Source organism: Mustela erminea, chromosome 9 (assembly GCF_009829155.1).
Source record: "Mustela erminea isolate mMusErm1 chromosome 9, mMusErm1.Pri, whole genome shotgun sequence".
Taxonomy (NCBI): Eukaryota; Metazoa; Chordata; class Mammalia; order Carnivora; family Mustelidae; genus Mustela; species Mustela erminea.
Window position 1 is genome coordinate 12,995,400 of NC_045622.1, and position 27,996 is coordinate 13,023,395.

The window sequence follows — 27,996 nt, forward strand, 5'->3', positions numbered from 1 at the left end:
TTTTGAAAAAATAAATGCATGTTTATTAAAGAACAAAAACCCTAACCAAGAACAAATCCTAGGACACTGAAAAATCAATGCTTCCTCTGAAGGCCAACAATAGCCAGTGTTGGAACACCTGAAGAAGGCCAGGTGCCTCAGTCCGAACATCAGGTCTCAAAATATTCTTGCACAGTCAAAACTGGCATTCAAGTTGCTGGTCTGTGTGGACCCTGATTATTAGCATAGACAATTGTTACAGCTGGATGTCTGGCTGCCCTATATCCACTAGCACAACCCACAGCCATCCCACAGCTTCAGAAAAATTACATATCCTCAACACTCCACTTGTAGGCAAGTTCCTCCACCGCCTTCTTGCTGGCAAGCCTGGCAAAGCGCTTCTGTTCAAATCCATTGGATCTGCAATCAAGAGACACTGATCAGCCAGAATCCTGAACTGGACATTTTTTTTTTTTAAAAAAAGAGAAGAGTTCATAACCTAATGAATAAGGAGGAAAGTAAGGCAGTCACGTGAAAGTATTTAAGGCATATGCAATAGAATCAAAAAGTCAAAATACGTAACTCATCCTTTTATTAGTTTTTGTTCAGCCCCTTCACCACTCTCAACAAGTGTTTCAAACATTTACCACTCTACAGGCCCGATGCACTCTCGGCTGATGGCCACATCTTAACACTCATCCACTCATCATACAGGCATTGAGTGAATTCTCATCACAGGCACATCTCGTTCAACTGCACCTCACTTTACTGCACCTCACAGAATGCATTTTTTACAAACTGAAGGTTTGTGGCAACCCTGCATCAAGCAAGTCCATCGGCGCCATTTTTCCAACAGCATTTGCTCACTTCGTGCCTGGGTCACATTTGGTAACTCTTGCAGTATTTCAAACTGTCTCATTATTGGCTATGGTAATCTTCAAACAATGATCTTTGATATGACTGTTGTAAACTATTTGGGGGGGCCATGAATTGTGCCCCTATAAAATGGCAAACTTGGTCAATAAATGTTGTATGTGTTCTGAATGCTCTGCTGACCAGCCAAACCCCATTTCTCTCCCTCTCCTCTAGCATCTTCATTCCCTGAGACACAGCAATACTGAAATTAGGCCAATTAACGATCCTACAATGGCCTCTAAGTGTTTATATAAAAGGAAGAGCCACATATCTCACTTTAAATCAAAAGCAAGTGAGGAAAGCATGTCAAAAGCCAGACAGGCCAAAAGCTACACCTCTCACGCCAATTAGTCAGGTTGTAAACGCAATGGACAAGTTATGGAAGGAAATGAAAAGTGCCACTCCAAGGAACATACAAATGACGAGGAAGCAAAACAGCCTTCCTGCCAATAATGAAGAAAGTTTTAGTGGTCTGGATAGAAGATCAAACCAGCTAAAACATTCCTTTAAGCCAAAGCCTCATCCAGAGCAAGGCCCTAGCGCTTTTCGAATCTGTACATGCTGAGAGGTGGGGAAGATGCAGAAGAGAAGTTTGAAGCTAGAGGGGCTGGTTTGTGAGGTTTAAGAAAGAAGCTGTCTCCATAACATAGAAGTGGAAGGAAAAGCAGCAGATACCTGTGTAGAAGCTGCAGCAAGTTATCCAGAAGATCTAGCTAAGACAGTCGGCTCCCCTGAACAGATTTTCAATGTAGATGAAACGTGTTCTACTGGAAGACACCTCTAGGACTTTCACAGCTAGCGAGGGGAAGTCAATGCCTGGCTTCAAAGCTTCAAAGGACAGGCAGGCTCTTGCTAAAGGGTTAACGCAGCTAGTGACTTTAAGTTGAAGCCACTGTTCATTTGCCACTCCAAAAATCCTGGGCCTCTTAAGAATTACGCTAAATCGACTCTGCCTGAGCTCCATAAATGAAAAAACAAAGCCTGGAGGACAGCACAGCTGTTTACAACATGGTTTCCCAAATATTTTAAGCCCACTTTTCAGACCTACTGCTCATTAAAAAAGATTCCTTTCAAAATATTACCGTTCACTAACAATGCACCTGGTCACCCAAGAACTCTGATGGAGATGGGACAACGAGATGAATGTTTTGTTGTGTTTTTGGTTTTTTTTGTTTTGTTTTGCCTGCTAACACAATATCCATTCTGCAGCCCATGGATCAAGGAGTCATTCTGACTTTCAAGTCTTATTATTTTGTAAGGCTACTACCGCCATACACAATGATTCCTCTGATGGATGGGGACAAAGTAAATTGAAAGCCTTCATCATTCTCGATGCCATTAAGAACATTTGTGAGTCACAGGAGAGGACAATAACATCAACATTTAACAGGAATTGGGAAGAATTTGATTGCATCCCTCATGTAGACCTGGAAGGGTTCAAGACTTCGGTGGAGAAAGGAGCTGCAGATGTGGCGAAAACAGCAGGAGAACTAGAATCAGAAGTGGAGCCTGAAGATGGGCCTGAGGTGCTGCCATCTCATGATAAAACTTGAATGGACAAGGAGCTGTTTCTTACAGATGAGCAAAGAAAGTAGTTTCTTGAAATGGAATTGACCCCTGGAGAAGATGCTAGGAAGACCACTGAAGTGACAACAAACAATTCAGAATATTACATAACTGTAGCTAATAAGCTGTAGCAAGGTATGAGAGGATGGATTCCAATTCTGAAAGAAGTTCTACTGTGGACAAAATGCTATCAAAAAGCATCGCACACTACAGAGAATTTGTTCATGAAAGGAAGAGTCGCATGATGTCACAAACCTCACTGCTGTATTATTTTAAGAACTTGCCACAGCCACCCCAGCCTTCAGCAACCTCCATCCTGCTGAGTCAGCAGCGAACTGCAACGAAGCAGGACCCTCCACCGGCAAAAAATTATGACTCACTGAAAGCTCAAAAGATGCTAGTCATTTTTTAGCAATTAAGAATTTTTTAATTAAGGTATACACATTGGGGTCTGGAGGAGACTGGAGGCAGGAAAGTTACTACAGGGTATCGGCAACAGATGATGAACGCAGCGATAAAGGAGACTTAGTGACAGACTCGCTATGTAAGAGCAAAGGAGGAGGAGGTAAGTTCAACTTGCAGGTTAACAATTTTCAGGACCAGATGAATGAGGCTGCACTAAACAGGGCAGAACATAAGAGGAAGAGCCGGTTAGGAGAGCTGAGGTTCATGAGTTCAGCTCTGAATGCCTTGCACTTAAGGTGCCTCAGGTACACAGCAATAGAGCCATCTGGTGCATAGCTATACACACCAGACTACACCGCAGACACAGATTTGGGGATCACATACCTTTCGGTGGTAACTGAAGGTGTGTCGAAAGATTTAGCAAGAAAGAGCACATGGAGTGAGAACAGCTAAGGTTAGAGATGGAGCCCCTAGCAGCATTAAAGCGGCATGAAGGGGAAGAGAGCTCATAAAGGTGACCAATAATAAGAGAAAAGAACCAGGAGTAGAGTGTAATAAGTTTCAAGGAGTAGACCGCAACTCCCTTTAATACTATGAATTCTGTCTACTTCTATAAACTTCTTAAAAGAGCTTGTATTCACTGTCTATACTTCCTCACTTTCCATTCACTCCTTAACACATTAAACCTTGGCTTTTATCTCACCACGCCACAGAGTTAGCACTCTTTCAGGTCACCAGTGACCTTCATTCTTGCCAAATGCAGTGATTCCTCCCTCTCCCCAAGTCAGTCACCAGATCCTGCCACCTTCTCCCATGGACACCTGCGCACCCTCCTCTCTCCATTCTGCTCCCACCGCCCCAGTTCAGACCTGTCTCCTGCACCCTGACCTACTGCAACAGCCTGTACCTTCTCTCTCTACTTCCAGACCTGAGCCTTTCACGTGTTTTTCAGATTACTGCCATAACGATGCCTCTATCTAAAATGCGGAGCTGTTAATCCTTCAGTGGCTCTCCTTTGCCTTTAGAGTGAAGACCACTCCTCAGAAATGCTTCCAAAGCCTATTGTGACCAGGTCCCTGCTCACCTTTCCAGTCCATCTCATACACTCCACTCTACATTCATGCTATCCAACAGCAGCGGACTGCCGATGAAGGCCCCTCCATAACACTATGACATTCTATATTCTTGTGACTTTACCCATAAAGGACCCTCATCCTTACTCCTCCTCCCTTTCCTTCTGTTGTCTGGTGACTGACACCCCTTAAGACTAAGCTCACGTATGACCCAGGAAGCCTTCCCTGACCACTCTCCTTAGGCCGAGTCCTGCTCTCCCAAAGCACCTTGAAAATCCTCTATAATACCTAGCAAGTACCACTGAAATTATTTACTTGTCTTTCTCCTCTAGACAGAAAGTGAGTTCCTAGGCTCAGGGATTGTCTCTCACGAATTGTGGGAACCTGGCACCTAGCACACAGCTGCTTAAAGTAATCACATCTCTGCTAAGTGTTACTAAACTGAATGAGGTAACAGGCTTCCCTCTTTCCTCACACCTTCGGTAAGGGACGAGTAGGGTAAATACTGGAATGTTTCAGGTAGAAGGTAAGCTTATTATAAACGGCTCCATGTCTAACCTTAGAAGCATGCAGGATATGCTAGAACACCAAGAAAACCAATGTTTTTTGCCCTGAGGAATAAATACTTAAGAGAGCCAACACTAATATGATCATACAGATAAGGACAGAAGGATAAAAAACCAAACCCTACAGAATAAAAAAAAAAAAAAAAAAAAAAACCCTGCAAGAGCACTCACAGTGGAAAAGTCTTGGACTAGAGAATCTAGAGCCCAGATTCTAATTCCAGCTTTTTCAGGTGAACTAAATAACTCCAGTTAAGTCGTTCAATTTATCTGAGCCTCAGTTTGTCTTTTAACTAATAATAGAATTAGATTCGTGGACCTTATGGGTTTTTCTAACTACAGATCTGTTCCATAAATGTTCACTTGCCATGGGTCAAAACCAGACGAAACTAGAATTGGTGACGAAAGAACAAATAATCAGAAAGAAAACAGAGATGAGAAAGAGAACTAAAAGGAAAGATCTAGGGGGAAAAAAGTGGAAGAACACTACTGGGAGAGCTGGAGACAGATTAGACACCAGGAAAATAGGAGGTCAGGGAGAATTCTGAGTTTGGATACAGAAAAAAAAATTTTTAATAGAAAAAAAGGGGGGGGGGCTCTGTAGCAGGTGGAATCTTTAGGGTGTGGTTATAAGATCTACTTCTGACTGCAAATGAGCATTCTGAAAGATATTCCCACTGCCAAAGAACCCGTATCAGGCAAGCTGCAAACTAGAAGCAGTAAGTGAGCCTGAAACCACAGCCACCCTGTGGATACCTGCCAAAATCAGGAACTAGAGTCTCAGATTTCAAGGGCACCATGAGGGACAGAAGAACAATGCCTTAAGCCCATATGAGGTGGGGCAATGAATTTCAGTCACAGCAGAGGAACCTGAGCAGGCTAATCTCCCCTTGGATAGCAATTATAAAATCCAGACAAAATACAGAATTGCAAGCATTTGAAATTATTTGAAGGCCTGGGAAAGTGACCAAAAGGCAGGCAGAACCTGGATGGGAATCTATGTGTGAAAAGAGATTTGTGAGGCTTTCTGCCAGAGGGTCTTTCCCAACCTGAACAGCTCCTGGAAGCAAAAAGCCACAGGCTTATTGGCTAGAGATGTCAGTGCAAAGATGCAGAGCAGCTGGAAAACCAGGGAGGAAACTCTGAAAGGGAGGAAACTACAAAACACATGAACCCCAGAATCTACACACAAACCACACCCAAATCCTTAGCCAACTGCTAAACTGTGCTTGTCCAAGGAAAATCACATTGGGCCAGATGAAAAAGCAGCAGCTAGAAATTGAAAGAACTGAGCAAAAAGTGTAGCTGCTGCCCACTGTAAAGAAGACAGTGCTTAGAGTTCAAATACACCCACATTAACTGTCTGCTAGAATAAAAATCAACATACTTCAGAGGAATGTAACAGAATTCAAAGTCCCTATTATGGACCATTTAATATCTAGTGTATTTTTTTTAAATGACCAGACATGTAAAGAAATAGTAAAATGTAATCAAACTCAAGAAAAAGCTATTAAGAGAAACCAATCCTGAGGTGATCCAAATGTTGCAATTAGCACAAAGGACTTTAAAGCACTAATTATGAATATTCTCAAGGAAGAGGGAAATGTCTCATAACGAATAAACAGATGGAATAACTCAGCAAAGAAATATAAACCAATAAATAGAAATTCTAGAGTTGAAAAAAATCAGTAAAAAAAAATCTACTGCATGCACTTAACAGATTGGAGAAGCAGAAAATCAATGAACTTGAAAACAGATCAACAGTAACTATGCGATCTTAAAGAGAAAAATGGTGATAGAAAAATGAACAGAGGGTGCCTAGAAAAATGAACAGAGGGTGACTCAGTGGTTTAAAGCCTCTGCCTTCAGCTCAGGTCATGATCCCAGTGTCCTGGGATCAAACCTGGCATCGGGCTCTCTGCTTCCCTTCCTCTCTCTCTGCCTGCCTCTCTGCCTACTTGTGATCTCTGTCTGTCAAATAAATAAATAAAACCTTAAAAAAAAAAAAAAAAAGAAAGAAAGAAATGAAGGTGAGAAAAAGGACTCTAATTTAATAGAATTGTGACGAAGTGAATTTCCTTATTTTGGTAATGTACTATGGTTACATAAGATTATCAATGGGGGCAGCTGGGTAACACACTGTACTATTTTTACAAATTCTTATCTAAATTATTTCAAAATTAAAGTTTTGAAAAATAAAGGTGAAATAAAGACATTCTCAGAGCAACAAAAATTGAGAGAATTTGTTGCCAATAAACGTGCACTAAAGGAATATTTAAAGTTGTTCAGAGGGAAGAAAAAAGCGCACCGAAATGGTTAAGTATACGAGTTAAATATTAACACCTACACATTTTGTTGTTTTCTTGGGTTTTTTTTAGTAACTGTGAATTAAAAATTAGAACACTGTATTGTAAGACCCATACCATTTACGTTTTATATATGACAACAAAAGCACATAGAACAGAGGGTAAGTGGAACTACAGTTTTACAAGGCTCTTACATTTTCTGGGAAACAGTACAGTTAAAACTTTCAGCAGGCCGTAAGTTAAAGATACATACTGTAATCCTTAGAGCAAACACTAAAAAAAAAAAAAAAAAAAAAAAAAAGAACTGCAGAGGCTTAGCTAAAATAACAGAGGAATTAAAATCCAATACTAAATGTGCACACCTAAAATCCAAAACACTGACACTACCAAAGGCTGGCAAGGACACGGAGCAACAGGAATCCTCATTCTCTGGTGTAATATAAAATGGTATAGCCAATTGGAAGACAACTGGCCATTTCTTACAAAGTTCAACACAATCTCACCATATAACCCAGCAATCAGTGGGCACTTAACAAGTAACCTGAAAACTATGTCCATGTAAAACTCTACACACAAATGTTTACTGCAGCTTTATTCACAGTCACTAAAAACTGGGAGCAACAAAGATGCCCTTCAAATGGGGGAATACACAAACTGGTACATCCATACAATGGGCTATTCATGCAAGAATACGGATGAATCTTAAGTGCATTTTGCTAAGTGCAAGAAGTCAGACTCAAGAGGCTACATATTGTATGATTCTATTCATGCGACAATCTGAAAAAGGCAGAACTACAGGAAGAGAAAACAGAACACTAATCACAAGGGATTGGTGGAGAGGGTGTAACTGACTAAAAGAGGACTTGCAGAGAAAATTTTAGGATGATGGGACTTTCTGTATAGTACTAGGGCGGCGAATGAAGGACTCTGCATTTGTCAAACCGCACAGAACTATACACCATAAAAAAAAAAAATAAAATAACACTAACATAAGCAAACTCTAAAAAGGAAAAATCACCCAGGATGTCGGGAGACCCAGGACAGACTGCAGACTATGACAAATGAATCTACCTATAATACAAATGTAGGACACAGTAGTATGGGGTGGGGAGGCAGAGAGTTGACCCTTTAAGTTTTGTTGGAAAATGGTACTCTCACTAGAAATTTAAGGGTAAGAACAAAAGTAACTACACATAAATACTATACTTGAACTGGAAATCTGTTTCTCGTTTCGTTTCTCAATTCTGAAGCTGTTTTACATGTATACTGAAGAAAGTAAAATAGATGGTAGCTGGTGGGTGCCAGGTTTCACAATGTTAGAGGGGAAAGTTATAGATAAACAAGTAGAAAAGGTAATACTGAATTACAGTAGGTTACAGGAGTATGAACTCATACTCATGTATCTGTATATATAAGTATGTATGAATACAGACACATACATAAGCAGGTACAGAAATGATGACAGATATGTGTATATACACGGATTACTAGACCCATACTACCGAGCTCTGTCTGCTGACAGGGCCTAGAAACAAGGACATCCAAGTAACAACAAGTACTTCTACAAGGCAAATCTTAGTTTCCACTACCCATTAAAAGTAGTTGGGGCCCCGTGGAGAAATGGCCAATTCTAAAGTTGGGACAGGGAAAGCACAAGATGAGTCTGGAGAATCCTGCAGTATCAGAAAGTCAGGGAGTGCTCAAAAAATAAAAGGATAGGGCACACAAAAGGGACACCTTAAAGAACTCCCAGTGGCTAAAGAACAGAACAATCTGAGCAACAAAATAAATAATATATTACTAGATTACAACAGTATAAAATACATATGACTATTACTGACAAAAAAAAGTAACTGACTAAATGGGGTGATGAAACAAATCCTTATAGAAAAAGTCCAAGTATTATACGTAGATATCCCACCCATAGGTTGCCTTTGGCATGCAAGTTGCACTTAACGACACTTCTAGAGAGCAGAGTACAGAAAGGGAAAATGAATAACTTCATTTTTTTTAAAAGATTTTATTTATTTATGTGAGCAACAGAGATAGCAAGAGAGAGCACAAGCAGGGGGAGCAGCAGGCAGAGGCAGAAGTAGGGTCCCCACAAAGCAGGGAGCCTGACGTGGGGCTCGATCCTAGGACCCTGGGAACACGACCTGAGCCGAAAGCAGACACTTAACCGACTGAGCCACCCAGGCACCAATGAGTAACTTCAAAGTGGAGAAACTGGCAAACGCGGACTTCCTTAACCAAGTGATTAAGGTCAGCATCACAAGGGATGTCCTGTGATGTACTGGTTAAAATGATTTGATGAGAAGGGCACTCCTCCACTGTAGTATTCTTTCCAAAAACAAATAACCTCAGTCAAACCATGAGAAAAACAAATGAACCCAATTTGAAGGACATTCTACAAAATAACAGACCATATTCCAAAAAACTGACAGAATCACAAAGAGCAAAGACTGAAACTGTCACAGATCACAGAAGACTAAAGAGAACGACAGTTATGTGCAATGCGGGAACCTGAATTGGAACAGAAAAAGGACTTTAGTGGGAAAACTGGTGAAACCCAAAATCTGGTATATTACTAATAACATATGAATGTTGGGTCTGATAAATTGTACCACGGTAATGTAATGAGTAGTAATAAAACTGGATGAGGGGTGCACAGGAATTCTTCATACTATCTGCAAATTTTCTATAAATACACAATCATTAAAAAACAAAGTTGTTGTTGTTGTTGTTGTTTTTAAGATTATTTATTTATTTATTTGACAGACAGAGATCACAAGTAGGCAGAGAGGAAGAAGTAGGCTCCCTGCTGAGCAGAGAGCCCGATGCGGGGCTTAATCCCAGGACCCTGGGATCACGACCTGAGCCAAAGGCAGAAGCTTTAGCCCACTGAGCCACCCAATAAAGTTTGTTTTCAAAAAATAATTTTCAAAACAGCTCCCCCTACAACTACAGAATACATATTATCCTCAAATGCAAACAGATTACTCACCTAGATAAACTATATAGTGGGCCATAAAGCAGCTTAATAAATTTCAATAAGATCAAAGTATTATGGAGTATATCCTCTGACCTCAAGAGAATTAAACTGGAAGTCAGTTAACAGTGAGATATCCAGAAATGTCTAAATGGCCTTTTGGCTAAGATCAAGTGTAGAATTAAACAATGTAACTCAATGGGTCCTAAGTCCTTAATTAAACAATGTAACTCATTGGATCCTAAGCAACTCATGGATTAAAGAATGAACCAAAATCCAACACAAATTTCTAGGAAAAAAACTCGCAGCAATCTGCAAACAGAAAGCAACCTTCTCAACTCAGTAAAGGGAATCTACAAAAAACCTATAGCTTACAACATATTTAACGGCAAAAGACTGACATTCTTCTAAAGATCAGGAAGACAGATGTCTCTTACTACTTCTATTCAACATCTGCACTGAAGTTCTAGTTAGTGCAGTAAGGTCAGAAAAAGAACAAAGGACATTTGGGTTGGAAAGGAAGAAGTAAAACTGTCTACATTCATAGATGACCTGATCCTCTACGTACAAAATCTGATGCAATCTACAAAAAAGCTACTGTATACAATGATATTTGTCATAATGAAAAATTCAAGCTTTTAAGCATAAATTAGGAATTTCAAAAAACATTCATCTGCCACCATGAACCCTAGCTTCCCATTAAAGATTTTGGTGATGAGAACAAGTAATGTTAACAAATATAAGATTGATGGTGTGTAGCATCAACATCTGGCAGGTCTGAAAAACTCAGCAAACCTGTATTTCCAAATGACCAGTATATCATGTTATAAAATCATGCACCAGGAAAAGATTCATCCAAAATAGGGGGAAAAAAAATGGATTTTTAATGAAACAGTATGGCACGTTTTTTGATATGGTTCCAGATACCATATTACAAATCACATCTAAGAAACTATCACTTGCTAAGCTTTTAATCAAAACATATAATACAAAAAAAAAAAAAAAACCCACCACCATAATATGCCTGCCTTTTCTAACTACCTACAGATAAGGCTGAATTTTCTAAAGCTGTATTTTCTTCCTATACTTCAATTAACATAGTGTAAAAGACTCAATGCAGAATCCTGCTATCTACTATTAAGCCAAACATGAATGAGATTTACAAAAATGCTAATCAATGCCATTCTTCTATTTGCTTTGTTTGGGGAATGTTATTTTTCTTTAAAAATGTGGCAATTATGTTAGCATAGTGGCTTGAGTTTTGGGTTTTTTAAAGATTTTATTTATTTATTTAACACAGAGAGAGAGATCACAAGTAGGCAGAGAAGCAGGCAGAGAGAAAGAGAAGCGGGCTCCCTGCCAAGCAGAGAGCCTGATGCAGGGCTCAATCCCAGGACCCTGAGATCATGATCTGGACCAAAGGCAGAGGCTTAACCCAATGAGCCACCCAGGTGCCCCCTCTTTATTAAGTTTTTAATGAACAAATAAACACTTTTTAAACATCTCAGTTCAGTTTCTAATATAGTAAATATTAAAGGACATATTCAACATAAAAAGTTTTTTGGGGGTCCTGAGCAATTTTTAAGAGTATAAAGGGGTCTTGAGATCAAAAAGTTTGAGAATCACCAAGCTAAATGCTAGAACAATGTCCTTTAGTAGGCAAGAGGAGATGGGCTCTAACATGTAAACAAGGGACAGACTTTGGACAGAAGCACATTTAAGTCATCATGCTAATAGACAGAAAATTAGAGTCTATGGGTAGATGCTGGTCGTAGGGGTCAGTGAGACACCATAAGTAGCCCACTCCTAAGGCACTGAAGAGAAGGTTCAAGAACTACATTTTATTTTCCTTTTCAAGAACTACATTTTACAGATATTATACAAAAAAGACTCCAGACTCCCCTATCACTCATCTCCTCTAAACCTTAGAAAATATCACTCAAAGTGAACAATGTCAAAAACAAAGGGTACGGCGCTTGAGTGGCTCAGTTGGTTAAGCAACTGTCTTCGGCTTAGATCACAGTCCCGGAGTCCCAGCATCAAGTCCCGCATCAGGCTCCCAGCTTCATGGGGAGTCTGCTTCTCCCTCTGACCTTCACACCTCTCTCACGCTTTCTCTCACTGTCTCTCTCTCAAATAAATAAATAAAATCTTAAAAAAAAAAAAAAAAAAAAAAGAGTATCCTACCAGCAGCACCAGAGTTATTTGTCCAGAGCTTTAAAAAGCTTTGAGAAGGAAATTTAAAAAAAGGAGGAGGAGGAGTATTCTAAGCATGAGAAATGGCATGTGGAGACCTTAGAAACAAAAGCAAGCAAATTGCATGTCATTAACTTTGTGCTTAGAACAGAGAGTGAGGGAGAGTAAGGGCCAGATGAAAGAGAAAACAAAAATGTGGGAAACATTCAGGCTTACCTGTCCACTCCATCCCAGCGATATCCAGGCCAGATATTGAATCTGTTGGGAGGTGGTGCGGGACCACTGTATCGAGGTCTCACTAGTGAGAGAAGAGAAGAGAAAAGAAGTTAGTTATCTATGTAACTCACTTCAGAGCTGGGTGGCAGAGGTAACAAAAAATGTTATACAGAAATCTCTACTGAGCTGAGCCCAAACTCCCAAACACAAGGAACCTAGAACCGTATGGGAAAGCCCACACATGTGGCCAACTAAAGACCCTCTCTCCCTCCACAAGTCACCTCCATCTCTGGTGAGTCCTGGAAGGCTCACCTTTCTTATTCTTATTCTCCTTGGCTTTACTCTTCTTGATAAAGCTAGCCATGGGGTCCCCCTCTCTCTCCTGTTCTCTCAGCATCCGGTCCAGATCTTCATCATCAATATAGCGGGCCAGAGGCTTCTGCATTTCCTTCACTGCGTCCTCCACGTTTTGTTGCTGCTGCCGGCTCTGGGCTAGCCTGGGCGAAAAGAACCAAGAGTGTCTGCTACCTTGTGTAACATTTCCCCTCTTACACTGAGACAGACCATACGACTACATTTGGAGAATCTCCTTTTTCTAGCAGCATAGGCCAAATATTTTAAAGAGTAAAATTCCTAGAACACCAACTGAAAGCGTGGAATCAATCAGTTTCTTAGAAAGGAGACTGAACACACTGAATTTTCCATTCCTGAAAGACCTCTGAAGGCACAGCAATGAACTAGCGGATCAAAAAAGTAGAGAATGAGCTTCTCCAGTCCAAGCGCAGTCTTATTCCTCCGTTCAGTCGTTCTCTTACCCTTTTCCCCACTGAGCGTACAGCTCGTCCCTCTCCGAGTCCTTCTCTGCTTTTCTCCTTTGCTCTAAACGTTCCAGTTTCAAATTCCTCTTACGGCCAGATTTATCTCGAAATACAGTTTCAGCATACTGGGATTCAGCTGCAAAGGAAAATTCTGCTTTTAAAGATAAATGCCAGGTATCAAAATCAGAAATAATTCTAACAGTTGAAATCAACCACTTGGGATTCTGATGCCAGATAAAAACTTTTGCAGCCAAAAAAAAAAAAAAAAAACAACTTTTGCAGCCAGACTACAGATAGTTCCTACCAATATCTAACCTTTTTCAAGAAGGAAAAGAACCCCCTGGGCCCACTAAGAAGTTAGAATAATGCAAAAAACCAGAGCTGAAATTTAGTATCAATTAAAAGTTTAAAACATCAGGTACAATAAACTATATTAAAAAAAATAATAAGGGGCACCTGGGTGGCTCAGTTGTTAAGCATCTGCCTTTGGCTTGGGTCATAATCCCAGGGTCCTGGGATTGAGCCCTACATTGGGTTCCCTACTCAGCGGGAGGCCTGCTTCTCCCTCTCCCACTACCCCCTGCTTGTGTTCCCTTGCTCACTGTGTCTCTCTCTGTCAAATAAATAAATAAAATCTTTAAAAATAATAATAATAAAATCTACATGCGCCTTGATTGGTCTCTGCACTTTCACATTTTTACCTTCAAACGCCAGGGTTTCCCGTTTCTTGAGCTCCTGCTCCTCTCGGTGCACATCAGCAGACACCAACCCAGTTTTAGACCCAGAATACATGTATGAAGCCTATGCAATGGAAAATGGAGCACCCAACATTAATGAAACAATGTAGCAGCACACTCCAGTGTACACACAGATGCATTTTTGCCTGATGATTAGCAATAACCAAACCAAAAACTCTAGCCTTGTATTCTCATTACTGATCACAAGATTCACAAAATAAACAAGAAATAAAATTGAATTTGATGGCAAATTAAGAGTACTATCAAGTTTTAAGAATAAACAGAAACACAAACCAAGAGAATATTAACGAACAGGTACAGCACATATTTCCGACTTTTCAGTATAAAAACTGCACACATGAAGCCACACTCTCAGGTCACCTGATCAGAAACCCGTATCAAGCTCTAAGCTCTCCAGTAGAGACCCACACTGATAAAATACTTAATTTCAACTACAAACTCAAGCAAATCCAAGGTCCTTCAATTGTGGATAAATTTTAGGATCATGACAAGTTATGACCAGATCAAACCTTTTTTATTAAACTCCATTTCATATCAAGGTAAACAACCGACCCACAAATGGAGTACAGAGTGTATCATGTGCTATGTACTCAATTTGATTACTGCGAAATTGTCCATGAAGTAAACGACACATAAAATGTCAAAGGGTCCGGTTGCCACACAAACCTCTTTTCCCCAAAAGAGAAGAACCCCAATTCCTGAGTCTGGGACAGACAACAAGGACCATGTGGGTGACAGAGGAGACCTACCTGGGAAGTCTGGGTTGGAGGGAAATGTGCACACTGCAGGCTCTATGCCTGTTTCTTAACCGGCTCACTGGAGTAAGATTCTGTCCCGAGTACCAGTGTGCTTCACAAAACAACTGCTCAGAGTTCCTGTGGATGCTCTGGGCAAGTCATGCTTTATCACAGATTTAAAATGAAACAAAACACTGACTTCCCAGGTGGCATGATTTCTAAAAGTTGTTTTATATTTTAAATGCCTCTCTTTAAGCTCTGGATACAGAGACCTGCAGTCCAATTTATAATAAAAATTGCTTAGGCTAAAGTCTCATGTTGCCTGGGCACTGTGCTAAGTTATATTTACCCTGACTCATTTGACTCTCACAGTAACCTCATGAAGTACACACTACTCTTATCCATGTTTTACAGATGTAAGAAGCTGGGGGCTAGAGATATTCCATAGCTTAGTCCAATATCACAAACAGCAGTTGAAGAAGTAGGACTCAAATGTATGGCCCGATTAACACAAGGTTTGTACTCTGAACTCTACTCGGTAAACTACAGTTCTCAGTTCACAGAAGTTTTTCCCGACCTATTAAAAAATGAGATTTGTGGAATTAAGAGGCTAGAAAGGCAGAGGGCACTTAGGAAACCTGGTGTTTGCAAGTCCATCTGGGCTAGGTTATAGGCAGTCCTTGCCTCAGAGAGAAGCAAAGAGCTCTTGAGGTAACTCTGCACTAGATTTACTATGCCATTAGGAGTCACCTCCTCCCTCTCTGATTTATATATCTGAGACGTGTACATAGCTAGGAAACGAAGTCACTCTAAGGAAAGGATATGGCTCCTGAAAATTCCTACCTTCTTTTCTAGAGGTTGACTCCTTCGAGGTGGAGACAGATCAGAATCAGAAGATTGGACCCTCTGTTTCCTCCTTGGTGGAGACAGGTCAGAATCAGAGCTCCGACGTGCAGGTCTATTCCGTGGAGGTGACAGATCTGAGTCAGAATCCCTGTGCCCTGAACTTTGCTTATGTCGAGGAGGAGAAAGATCTGAATCTGAGGCTTTCCGACTGTCACTTGCATAGGAGGAAGAATCCAACGTGTGACTCAGATGTCTCCTAGGTGAAGAGCTTGTGTGAAACTTCCTATGGCTGGGGGAAGAGTCTAGAAATTCAAAAATGAAGTCTTTAATCCCCTTGGCAGAATCTTAAAAACAGAACTTACCAAGCTAATATTCAATATTCATTCAGTCCTCCTCTAAAGAGCTATCACTCACCTAAACACAAGTGAAGATGACACAGGAGAAGAGCAGAGTCAGGGACAACTTTCAAAACCAACAAGTAGGATGTGGGGATCTATTCCCAAGCTACTAGTGACTGTGACTAGCATGTAAAACCTCAATATATTCACCTATGTCATATTTATCTGAACACAGAATGGGCAAAACAACTTGCACTCAGATTTCAGTGATGTGGCAAAAGTTAAAAAACTACCTAGAGGGGTGCCTGGGTGGCTCAGAAGGTTAAGCCTCTACCTTCAGCCTAGGTCATGATCTCAGGGTCCTGGGATCAGGCCCCACATCAGGCTCTCTGCTCAGCAGGGAACCTGCTTCTCCCTCTCCCTGCCTGCCTCTCTGGCTACATGTGATCTCACTCTGTCAAATAAATAAAATCTTTAAAAAAAAAAAAAAAAAAAAAACTACCTAGAATATACCTAGGTGGCTCAGTTGGTTAACCATCTGCCTTCGGCTCAGCAAGGCTCCCTGCAAGGGGAGAGTCAGGAGAAGTCTCTTTCTTCCTCTCCCTCTGCCCCTCCCCCCACTCATGCTGGGGCAGGCACGTGCGCGCTTGCTCTCTCTCTCTCTCAAATAAAATCCTCAAAAAAAAAAAAAAAAGAGGGGCGCCTGGGTGGCTCAGTGGGTTAAGCCGCTGCCTTCGGCTCAGGTCATGATCTCAGGGTCCTGGGATCGAGCCCCACATCCAGCTCTCTGCTTAGTAGGGAGCCTGCTTCCTCCTCTGTTTCTGCCTGCTGCTCTGCCTATTTCTGATCTCTCTATCAAATAAATAAATAAAATCTTTAAAAAAAAAAAAAAAGAAAGAAAGAAAGAAAGAAAAGAAAACAAGACCTAGGGACAAAGACTGAGTAAATGAATCCCACTACACAGGCCTGAGTTGTAGACAGAAACATCATAAATAAAGTCCAAAACAGGTAATCTGCAATAGTCTTAAAAAATATATATATCCCTCTTACTCAGTAAGTCAATTTTTCTTTAGTTTTGTAGGAAACTTATCTAGAAGTACTTACATTTCCAGGAAATCCAACTAAATGTAGATAAGGAAATAATCCAGAATGGGGAAGTGATTTATGTACAAGGTTCATTTTAAAATTATAAAAGCAAAAATTTAGAAATAACCTAAAATATGCAGCATTAAGGAAATGGTTAAGCACATTTATGTAACAGAACACCAATAAAGATCATATGACAAAGTGATGTTTTTTATGACACAGGGAAGACAACGTTAAGTGAAAAAACCAGGCAATATTATACATACTACACGTATATACTACATAGAAAGGGCTTAACTACATAAAAAGTGCATAGAAAATAGACCATTGGCCACAACACAAAGAGTGAATGGCTCTGTATGACAGAATTTTGTATAACTTTCCTTCTACTTCTGTACTCATCTCTGTACACTCTGAAATTGCTACATCATGTAGCATCTTCTTATGGGGTGGGGAGACAAACAAAAAGATATATAAAAACGTCCTCCTTGCCACTGTAAATTTTAACTCTCCTCAGCCCAACCTCTCCCCACTTTCCCTACAGTTTTTAAAACTCCAAAAAATACCATTCTCGTTTCTAAAGACCACAAGTAAGAGGTCCATAAAGAAAGCACCCAGGGGATAATTCCCTCTTATGGGCAATCAAATGCTTACCTTTAGAATCATGCTTATGAGATTTTGCTTGCTTTTTTCTTGGAGGAGAGACGTTAGAGTTATACTCAAACTTGCTTTTCTTTGGGAGTGATGCATGAGATGGTCCCGGCCCCTTCCGATGTGGAGAAGTTTTGCTAGAGGCTCTTTCCAGGGCTTTACTGCTTTTGGTTCTTGCATTAGCAGCCAAATCAGGGGAGTCATGGTGGGCCCTCCTGAGCTGCGATGTGTCCAAGGAGTCAAGAGTCCTTCTCGGTTGAGATGTGTCAGGGGAGCTATTTCGGCCCCTTCTGGGAAAAGAGCTATCTGAGGAACTGTGATGGGCCCTCCTAGAAAGAGATGGATCTGGTGTGTCGTGATGGACTTTCCTAGGAGACACACCTGAAGAGTGACGATGAGGCTTCCTGAGGGGAGAAGCATCCAGAGAAGCATGATGGGCCCTCCTGGGAGGAGATGGGTCTGGGGTGTCGTGACGGACCCTCCTGGGGGGAGAGGAATCTGGGGTGTCATGACGGACCCTCCTCGGGGGGGATGAATCCAGGGTGTCGTGACGGACCCTCCTGGGGGGAGACGAATCTGGGGTGTCGTGATGGACTCTCCTCGGGGGGGATGAATCCGGGGTGTCGTGACGGACCCTCCTGGGGGGAGACGAATCTGGGGTATCGTGACGGACTCTCCTGGGGGGAGAGGAATCTGGGGTGTCGTGACGGACTCTCCTGGGGGGCGATGAATCCGGGGTGTCGTGACGGACCCTCCTGGGGGGAGATGAATCCGGGGTGTCGTGACGGACCCTCCTGGGGGGAGATGAATCCGGGGTGTCGTGACGGAAGTGTCTGTGTGAGGGCAGATCTTCAGTGTGGCCTAAACACAAAGAGCAAAGAGTTACATCCCACGGGTGCTCTATTCACCCCTCGTACTCAAAGTTTCAAAAGATGCCCTGGCAGCACACATGTCAAAACAACTCAGAAATCCCAGGTCTGCCCAGCTCTTTTGCTTAGGGGCAGTCAACCAGCACTCACGAATACCGTAAAGATAACCTCTTGTATTTGCCTAACAAGCCATTTAAATGCATTTTTCATATTATACCTTGGGCTGGTACAATATGGTATTATATTATGCCATCGGGGCAGGTATCCCTGTTTCACAGAGGCTCCAAGAAGATGAGTGATTTCTTAAGGAAAGTCACAACCACTAAGATAAGAAGATAGGCTAACACCCTGATCCTCCAGCTGTCGATCCAATGCTATTCTTTTTTTTTTTTCCTAAGATTTTTCTTTATTTATTTGACAGAGAGAGATCACAAGTAGGCAAAGAGGCAGGCAGAGAGAGGGGGGGAAACAGGCTCCCTATTGAGCAGAGAGCCCGATGCGGGGCTCGATCCCAGGACCCTGGGATCATGACCTGAGCCGAAGGCAGAGGCTTAACCCACTGAGCCACCGAGGCGCCCCGATCCAATACTATTCTTAAAACCATGTCTGTGCAGAGCTCCCAGAGGTTCCTACTGATATTCAGACTAGATATCATACAGTTCATATTCATTCTTCTTTCAAAGGACAAACTGACTAAGACTGTGCCCCATCAAAATGAAATACTGTGAACTATTTAATCCACAGCCCTGTGCTCCTTACTGGGGGGAGATCACCAGATAAAAAGAGGGATCAGCATTTCCTCATCACCTACTACAAGCCAATGATTTATACAGATTCCCTCACTTCATTCTCACAACAAGCCTGAAAGACAAATACTATTATCCTTCATTTTATAGATGAAGAAGTGAATCCTGAGAAAGATTAAGTCATACTGCCAAAGTCATACTGTTACGATGTGGTGGAGTGGTAGGGGATCCAGTCCAGGTCCATCCGACTCCAGAGTCCATGTGCAAACTCTTTTTTCTTTTTTTTTTAAGATTTTATTTATTTATTTGACAGAGAGAGATCGCAAGTAGGCAGAAAGGCAGGCAGAGAGAGAGGGGGAAGCAGGCTCCCCACTGAGCAGAGAGCCCGATGCGGGGCTTGATCCTGGGACCCGGAGATCATGACCTGAGCCAGAGGCAGAGGCTTAACCCATTGAGCCACCCAGGCGCCCCACAAACTTTTAAAATAGGTAGTTCACAAAAGAGTTTGAAACTTCCAGTTTTCAAAGTTATAAGGGAATGAAATGTTTACAGCAACTCAGGACATTGCCAAAATCCAGTTTCTCCTCTCCTTCTACTTCTTGTCATTGAGCTCCATGGCCCCAATACAAATGAACGCTGGGTAGGGCCCAATGAACAACTGCTAAGTGGATGAATTAAACCAAGTCAACTCCTTTACTTTGGGAAACAGCCCTATCTGACTGGAATCACCACTCACAGAAGAGTACTGATATCTGAGGAAGACCTGACACCAAATCTAATCCATGGCATCGATAAATTACGTGATATTTATAAAAAGGAAGTAAAGATCAGAGACCAGTGAGGCTATTTCCAGTGACAAACAGGGATGGAGCAGTGAGAGTGAAGAAAAAGAATTATTGGGGGTGGGGGGGCAGGGTGGTTCAGTATCACTTCCTAGACCTATAAATACAGAGACCAGAAGATTCTCTCTGAAAATAGGACTATACAAAAGACCAGAAAGACAACCACAGGATAAGGCAGAAAACAGTAAGATTCTGATGAAAGAATATACACTGATAATAAACTTCTTATTCATAAAACATTATAATGTACTGAAAGTTAACTTAAGCAATAGTGATCACTAACCTATAGCCAACTGTCTCTTTGGTTATGCATTTTTTTTCCTTATCAGAACTGTAGGATAATTAACATAAGCAAAATGTGTAACAGAGAAAGAACAAATCCTGTTTAGGAGTTAATTCTTCTACCCTTCATGTATGAGAAAGGAACACGTGTCGAGAGTAAACTGAAGTTAAATGGCTATTCAGAAGCAAGATCCCTGTTTCATGCCAGGCAGGGGAAAAACCGAGACAAATCAGAATAGGGCTAGTCTCTGCTCACACATGACAAATGCCTTTTATCCAATCCTCAAAAACTCAAAAAATTTTTAAATAGGGAGTTAAATTATCAGCCTAGGGAGAGGGTATAGAGTGGGCAAGTGGAGGATAACACACAGCAAAATACCAATATCTAAAGGGAAGAACAAAGAAAGATTTACTCCTCCAAAGTCCTGCCTATGTACTAAGTGCCCCGCTATTTGGGCCTGAGGGGAGTGGTTACTGCAAGATCCCCAAATAAGTCAATTCCTGATTTCGGTAACCCTAATGGCCAAAATAAAAGAGAAAACAGGATACTTGTCTCTCAGTTCCCATGTCTTGCTACCTGTGAAGAAGTTCTGAATTCTTTTTCACACTATATTTTTCAGGATCAAGGACACACTAAAACAAACTATGCGTTTCTCTAAAAGGAAAGTACAGAGAAGAAAAAAAGGCTTCCCCTATATATGGGAAGTTGAGATTTATCCATTGTTGAAACTAACCTCCCAGAAGCTTCCATTTGGCACTGGAACGAAAGGCTTCCATCTGCTTTACTTCTTCCGGCCGCTCGTCCACAAACTCAGCCACCTGTCAGAGTTAGGACACTTATGTTGAGAAAACCCACAGGATCCAGGCAAGGAGCAAGCACTGTTGTTTCAAGAACCCAAAGCTACGACCATTCCCATTCCTAATGTACATGGCAGATGCAAGTCCAAAATAGCCATGAAAAAACATGCAGACACATGTAGTGGTCCTCAATTCTGTTTGCCCCTTGAGATGTTTATCTGATTATCCCTGGATAGTTTAATTATAGATCTTTCTCTGGCTGATCAATTTTCTTCCAAAGGTGAATTTCTTCATTACAAACCTTCTTTATCAACCTGCCAGGTACACAACTGCTATGGATAAGCTAAAAGCTAAATTCCTTTTACCTTTTTGCTTTTACATTCAGAGTAAAAATACAGGCAAGTTCCCTGTGATGCCTATCACTCACCAAGGGCTTCAGGCCCCTTATGAAGCCTGTTATAGGTAATCACAATCATAGGTTTTCTTAGATCCAACCAAGATTCTGTGCACTGATTCTGATTCTGATTCTGTGTACTTCTTAGTACACAGAATCACAGAATCTGTAAGGGATAAAAACACACTTCATATCACTCAAATTCCCAAACAAATACGGAATCTTCTTGTATCCTTGATAAACGATCACTCACCTAGTCCCTCCCTTTTATTATCGCACTCAATCCTCAAAACAGCCCTCCAAAGAAAGGTTCCACACTGATAAAGAACTTTGACTCAGAGATGTTATGTAGATTTCTCAATGTCACAGCTAGCAAGTGGCAGAACTGAAATCCAAACCCAGGTCATAATTCACCTCTATTTTTCTGTTCCCATCATTCCTCAGGTAAGCGAGTTTTGAGATAGGAAAGCATAAGCTTGAATTCAAGCAAGATAAACCGAGATCTAAATCACCAGCTCCGCCACTTAATATTGGTGTAGCCTTTGGCAAATTATTTCCTCTAAAGCTCAATTTCCTCATTTGTGAAAGTAGGACTCAAGGTTCTATGAGGATTCAATGAGATAATTCATGTAAGCTAAACAGCTTGGTACATGGTAAATGCTCAATAAACTATACCCATTACTCCTGTGCTGCCACTGGTATTGTGCTTGTCCTAATTATTTTGCCGTTAGTACTGGTGGTGATGATGGTCTTGCAGACCATCCATTCAAAAATGAATTCAATAATCAAGATCTGTTTTAACCAGTGTAGAGAGCAGTGGGGCTAAATCCTCCCTTGTTCGGGTTTTGAGGCAATCATAAGAGCAAAAGACAATATTATAAAGGAAAATTAATACACTTGATTATATAAAAATTAAAATTTTTAAATGTCAAAACCTTATAAGTGAAAAGACAAATAATAAAATACATTTATGACAGTAAAACAAGTAATATATTCTTATTTATGTAAATATCAAATAAATAAATGGAGAAATTTAAAAGTCCAATTTTCTAAACAATGGAAAAAATCCCCCCAAATTCATAAAATACAAATGCTCGATAAACATATGGGAAAATTATTCACTATTTCTCAAAGAAACTGGATACCACTGTTCACCTGCCAAACTGACACAGGTTGAAACCTATTGTTTTTGTTGTTGCAAATAATTCTCTAGTATTCATGAAGAAATGGGAAAATGGCATTCTCAAACAACTCTACGGAGAGTATAAAATTGATACTACCTTTTGGAAAGCAATATGGGAATACAGCTCAAAAGGACCAGAGTTTCTAACCTATTAATTCCATTTGATAGGAATAAAGAAATAAACAGATTTCCACAATGTTTTCTGTACAAGATGTTTTTCAAAGCACTGTATTTTAAAACCGAAAACCATCCATAAATACAGTAAAAGGACAGGTTAAGTTAATACATATAATGAACTACCAATGCAACCATTAAAAGTCATGTCCTCAAAGAATATTTTAAAATCTTACTAACGAAGTCACTACATACTACTAAGTGAAAGAGCAAGTTCCAAAACCATATGTTCAGTATGATCCTGATCATGTTTTAAAAATAAATAAAATACAAGCCTGTATAATCTATGAATTAAAGACATACACATCTAAATGTTAGCAGTTATTACCTCTGGACAGTCACAGAGAAGTGATTATTGTATTTTTTTCAAAATTTTAAACCTTAAAATTCCCAAATATTCTAAAATAAATATGTATTGCTTTTATAACATTAAAAAAACAAATGTTATAAACATTAATTAAGTGACTGGATCTGACTCAAATTAATTGGCCCCTTAGGATCATTATTTCCCTTCTTCCTTTTTTTTTAAAGGATTTTATTTATTTATTTGAGAGACAGTGAGCACAACAGACAGCACATGAGCAGGGGCAGAGGGAGAGGAAGAGAGAGATGTGGACTGCCCTGCTCAGCAGGAAGCCCTATGTGACAGGGAGTCCTACGTGGGGCTCAGATCCCAGGACCTTGGGAGTCATGACCTGAGCCAAAAGTAGACACTTAACTGATTCAGCCACCCAGACACCACCCCCCTCCCACCTGCCCTTTTTTTAAAGTAATCTTTAAACCCAATGTGGGACTCATATTCACAACTCCAAGGTCAAGAGCAACACGTTCCACCGACTTAGCCAGCAAGGTGCCCCACTATTTGATATGAACCTTCTCTTAAAAGATGTATTATAGAATATGTTGGGAATTAACACTGAATATACTCATCTGGAATTCATTTTTACAACCTGTTAGTGCAATACAGCCTATCAACAGCTCTCCTTTTTCACCGTGTTTCTCAGCAAGGTTTCCATGATGGAACCAATCCAAGATTACTTGCCTATGCTTTTGCCCACTTAGTTCTTACTGGTCCTTCAAAACTCAGGGTATTTACATCCTTCCTAGAATTTCCCAGTGAGGGGCACCTGGGCGGCTCAGTGGGCTCCCGTCATGATGCAATGGTCCTGGGATGGAGCCCCAGGTCATAGGGCTCCCGGCTCACCTGGGAGTCTGTTCTCCCTCTCCCTCTGCACTCCTTCCAATTTGTGTGTGTGTGTGTGTGTGTGTGTGTGTGTATGTTTTCTCTCTCAAATAAATAAAATATTTTTTAAAAATTCTTAGTGGAATTAAAAAATGTGCTACTCCCCAAGTGCTCTAACAGTACTCAGTGCATATGTGAAATGTCTCTCCACTATTTATCACATTGTTGAAATCTGAAATTCAGTCTCCCTTCTAGGGTATGGTCTCTAAAGTCCAGACACTCGGTTTTATTAACCTACCTATCTTCAGTACTTAAACAAAAGTATACAATTTTAAACCAGCTGAATCAATGAACAAAAGGAACAAATAAAAAATTTCCTTTAATTGAACCTGAACATTGTTTTCTTTTTTTTTTTTTTTTTCCAAAGATTTTATTTATTTATTTGACAGAGACAGATCACAATTAGGCAGAGAGTCAGGCAGAGAGAGAGAGGAGGGAAGCAGGCTCCCTGCTGAGCAGAGAGCCCGACGCGGGACTCGATCCCAGGACCCTGAGATCATGACCCGAGCCGAAGGCAGCGGCTTAACCCACTGAGCCACCCAGGCGCCCCTGAACATTGTTTTTAAGGTACATTTCAATAAACTGAACCATGGCTAACTATTAAATATTACAATTAGAAGTCCTGCCTCTCTGTTCCCATTTCTAGGCTAATGAGGCCCTCCATAAACAAAGAAAACAGTCTACAGGCATCATCAAAGAAGACTACTTTAAAACAACTCTTTGAAAAGTGTCAATCTCTTTTCTGCCCTCAGCATATATACAAACATATATATATCTACCCTGTATTGGAATCAAGGTTGAGAAGTCCTCACAGCCTCAAAGATACATACCACAGGCAAATCTCCATCATCATCATCATCCTCCTTTTCCGGTTTAGTAGTGGAAATAGATGTCCAGCTCACATCATCATCCACAATCCTCATTCTAAATGTGAAAAATAAACAGATAAAAAAGGAAGAATCGTTCTTGGAAACAGCCTACAAACACTTATCTATGGATTTTAGGATAAAGTTCAAAATCCTACAAGATTCTACAAGGTCCAGTCTTTGCCTATATGGCCAACTTCACTTTGTACCACTGTCTCCATAGTTTACTGCCTAGCTGGTCATCTTTTGGTGCCTGGAATGAGCCAAATTTCTTACCACATCAGTTTTCACATATTCAGTTCCTTCCCTCTGCCTGACCTACTCTTTTTTCTTTAATGGGAAACTCTTCAGATTCTTAAAGAGTCCTAACTTACATTTACTTTCCTTGAGCTTCTCATATAGTTGTATAATTAGATCTTTAAATCATAAATATGATTCATTTTCTTTGTGAATAATACAATGAAAGTATCCCATGGATGCGTAAAGGGTTGAGGGAGGTAAGGAGAGAAGCACCCGAATAGGGACTGTGCCTTCTCATTCACAGTGATATCCTCAACACCCTGAAATAACTGGCATAGAAGTACGCATTCAATAAATGTTTGTTAGACAAACTACAGACGAGTCCAAATAATTAACAATGACTGCCGTGACGTGAACATTCAATTTGAAAAGCCATGATCACTTTATACATCTCTAATCATAGTTATAAAGTGATATCACTATTACTCTCATTTTAAAGATGTGTCAACAGTCTTAAAGAGATGAAATATCCTGCCCAAGCCACACAACCCACAAAGTGGCACAGCTGGGACTCAAACTCTGACCAGCATTACTCCAAAGCTCAAGCTCTTTTGTCTCCAAAGAATTTACACAAGTCAGAAGGGCAGGAAGACAGAAAGCAAGAATAGGCAAGAACCAAACCAGGAAAGGGAATGGCTTCGTTCTTTGGAACTGGGGGTATTAGTTCCCTAGAGCTGTCTAACGACGTATCACAACCTGGGGGGCTTAAAGCAACAGAAATGTACTCTCTCACAGTTCTAGAGGCTTGGAGTCTGAAATCAAGGTGTGTGCAAGGCAATGCCCGCTGGCAAGGCTCTAGGGGAGGATATTTCCTTGACTCTTCCAACTTCTGGCAGTCCCAGGCATACTCTGGCTAGTGGCAGCGGAAATCCAGTCCAATCTCGGACTCCATCTTCACATAGCGGTTCTCCCCCATGCCTGTGTTCAAATTTCCCTCTTCTTAAAAGGACACCAGTCACACTGGATTTAGCGCCCATCCTAACCCACCGTGACCGCATCTTAACTAATTATATCTGCAAAGGCACTATTTCCAAAGAAAGACGTTCTGAGGTTCTGGGTGGACATGAATGGGGGCGGGGACACCCTTCAACCCAGTACACTGAGCTACAAAGTTCTCATTTGAAAAATGGGGATAATAACAACACCAACTTCGTCGTAGCATTCCGAAGCTTAAAATGTCTAAAATACTTAGAACGGCATCTGGTACATAACAAGAACTACAAATGCTGGTGGTGGTTGTTAACAGCATCACTAGCAAGAGTAACAGGAAGTAAGCACAGTTCTCTGACTCAGGACCACAGTCCCTGGGATTGCTGAACCCCACAGACAGGTCCTGGGCCCTAAATATCCAGACAGGGAGGCTCTGGGTGAGCTCCACCATCATTGTCAGGGCACGACATTCATTTTCATCGGGAGAGGACGGAACGCTCCAAAGGCGGGGAAAGAGTAATGAAAGTTAGAGCCGTCTTCAGCAAGGGAAGATACCGCCCAGGGGCGCGCGGCGCCTGAGCCGGGCTCCCGAGGTGTCCCCTGAGGAGCCTGGCGGGCGGCGCGCAGAGAGGAAGCGCCGGCCGAGGTTCGAGCAGGGGGAAAGAGGGGCGGCCAGCCGCCACAGGCCCGGCCCCGCCAGAACCAACTCACCCCTTGCCGCCAGCCCCGCCAGGCTTCGGCCGCTTTCTGCGACGCTTGCGACCGGAATCAGGGCCCCCATCGACGCCGGCACCTGCCCCAGACAAGTAACGCTTCAGATACTCGGCCTTGGAGAGCGGCGGAGCTGCCGCCATGGCAGCGGCGAGGGCGGGGAGACGGCTCGGCGCTGGGGACAAAATTCTTGAACGCGAAATGCACGGAGGGACGCGAGGGGGCGGGGCCGCTACCGGAAGTGGCGAAAAGTGATAGGAACTGACCCAGGTGACAGGTGAGCGCCCTGGCGGACTCGCGAAAAATGCGCGTTATGTCCTGCGCCCACTCCGCGTCGGTCGGCCGACCCGACCACGTTTTCTGTTTGTCCATCTATCTGCCCTTTCAACATGATGCAGCTCCAGAAGGCCCACAGTGTCAAGAACGTGGGCGGTGGAGGGGCAATGGAGTCCGGGCTCCAAAACTTCCTACCTGCAGGACCTTGCACAAGTTATTTAACAAACTGGGTGGTATTATGGTGACCTAACTCAGTGGCTGCGAGGAATGAGATTACTTGTACCGCGTGAAGTGTTCAAAACAGTGTCTGACACACGTATATATACCAGTTATTTGTATTAGTATGTATTTTGGTTGGGGGGTAGAAACTGCTAAATAGGCTAAGTACCATTCAAGAGAGGAAATCAGGAATGCCAAACCCAATGTAATTACTATGAAAAAATACAGTTTCTAACCTGTCAGCTTCCCCACGTTTGATAGAATAAGTAGCCCCTAGCTACCTCTTGCCTAGGACCTTTCCAGTGAAAAGGACCTGGCTATATTTTCAAAAGACCAGGAAGGTAGAGAGGTTGAATTCTAAATTCTCAAGTTTTGGGGGTGGGAGGCAGAGGGCAGAGACACTACTTTTCTTTTTGTGAGCATGCAGTTTTACATGAATTACCTCATTTAACTCTTAAAGTTCTCAAGTGGTTTTATTATCGTGTTTTACAGGTGAGAAAACCAAAGCTTGGAGAGGTTAAGGAAGTTGCCCAACTTCACAAAGCCAAAACATGATCCCTGGAAGCAAAGGCAAGCAAAGTGAGGTGCAAGAGGTAAATCCAAAGTTTGTCAAATAAAATATCAGATCGAATATGTCCTTTATCTCAACATGTTAAATTTTTGCCACTGTTTGAAAGCATTTTAGTCAAGAAGGCTGTTATACTTTATAAATGCTCAGAAT

At 41.5% G+C, this 27,996-nt stretch overlaps 1 protein-coding gene across 1 annotated transcript; it reads right to left on the bottom strand.

Moving 5' to 3' along the window:
• BUD13 (BUD13 homolog) lies at positions 1–27,993 on the bottom strand. The gene is made up of 10 exons (XM_032357404.1): positions 26,781–27,993; positions 24,804–24,897; positions 20,916–21,000; positions 17,446–18,303; positions 15,365–15,669; positions 13,728–13,827; positions 13,024–13,162; positions 12,521–12,705; positions 12,209–12,290; positions 1–399 (listed from the first exon to the last, which is right to left on the bottom strand). The coding sequence occupies exons 1-10, from the start codon at positions 26,921–26,923 to the stop codon at positions 306–308; spliced, it is 2,085 nt and encodes a 694-aa protein (XP_032213295.1). The 5' UTR covers positions 26,924–27,993; the 3' UTR covers positions 1–305.
• Positions 27,994–27,996: the final 3 nt, after the last annotated feature.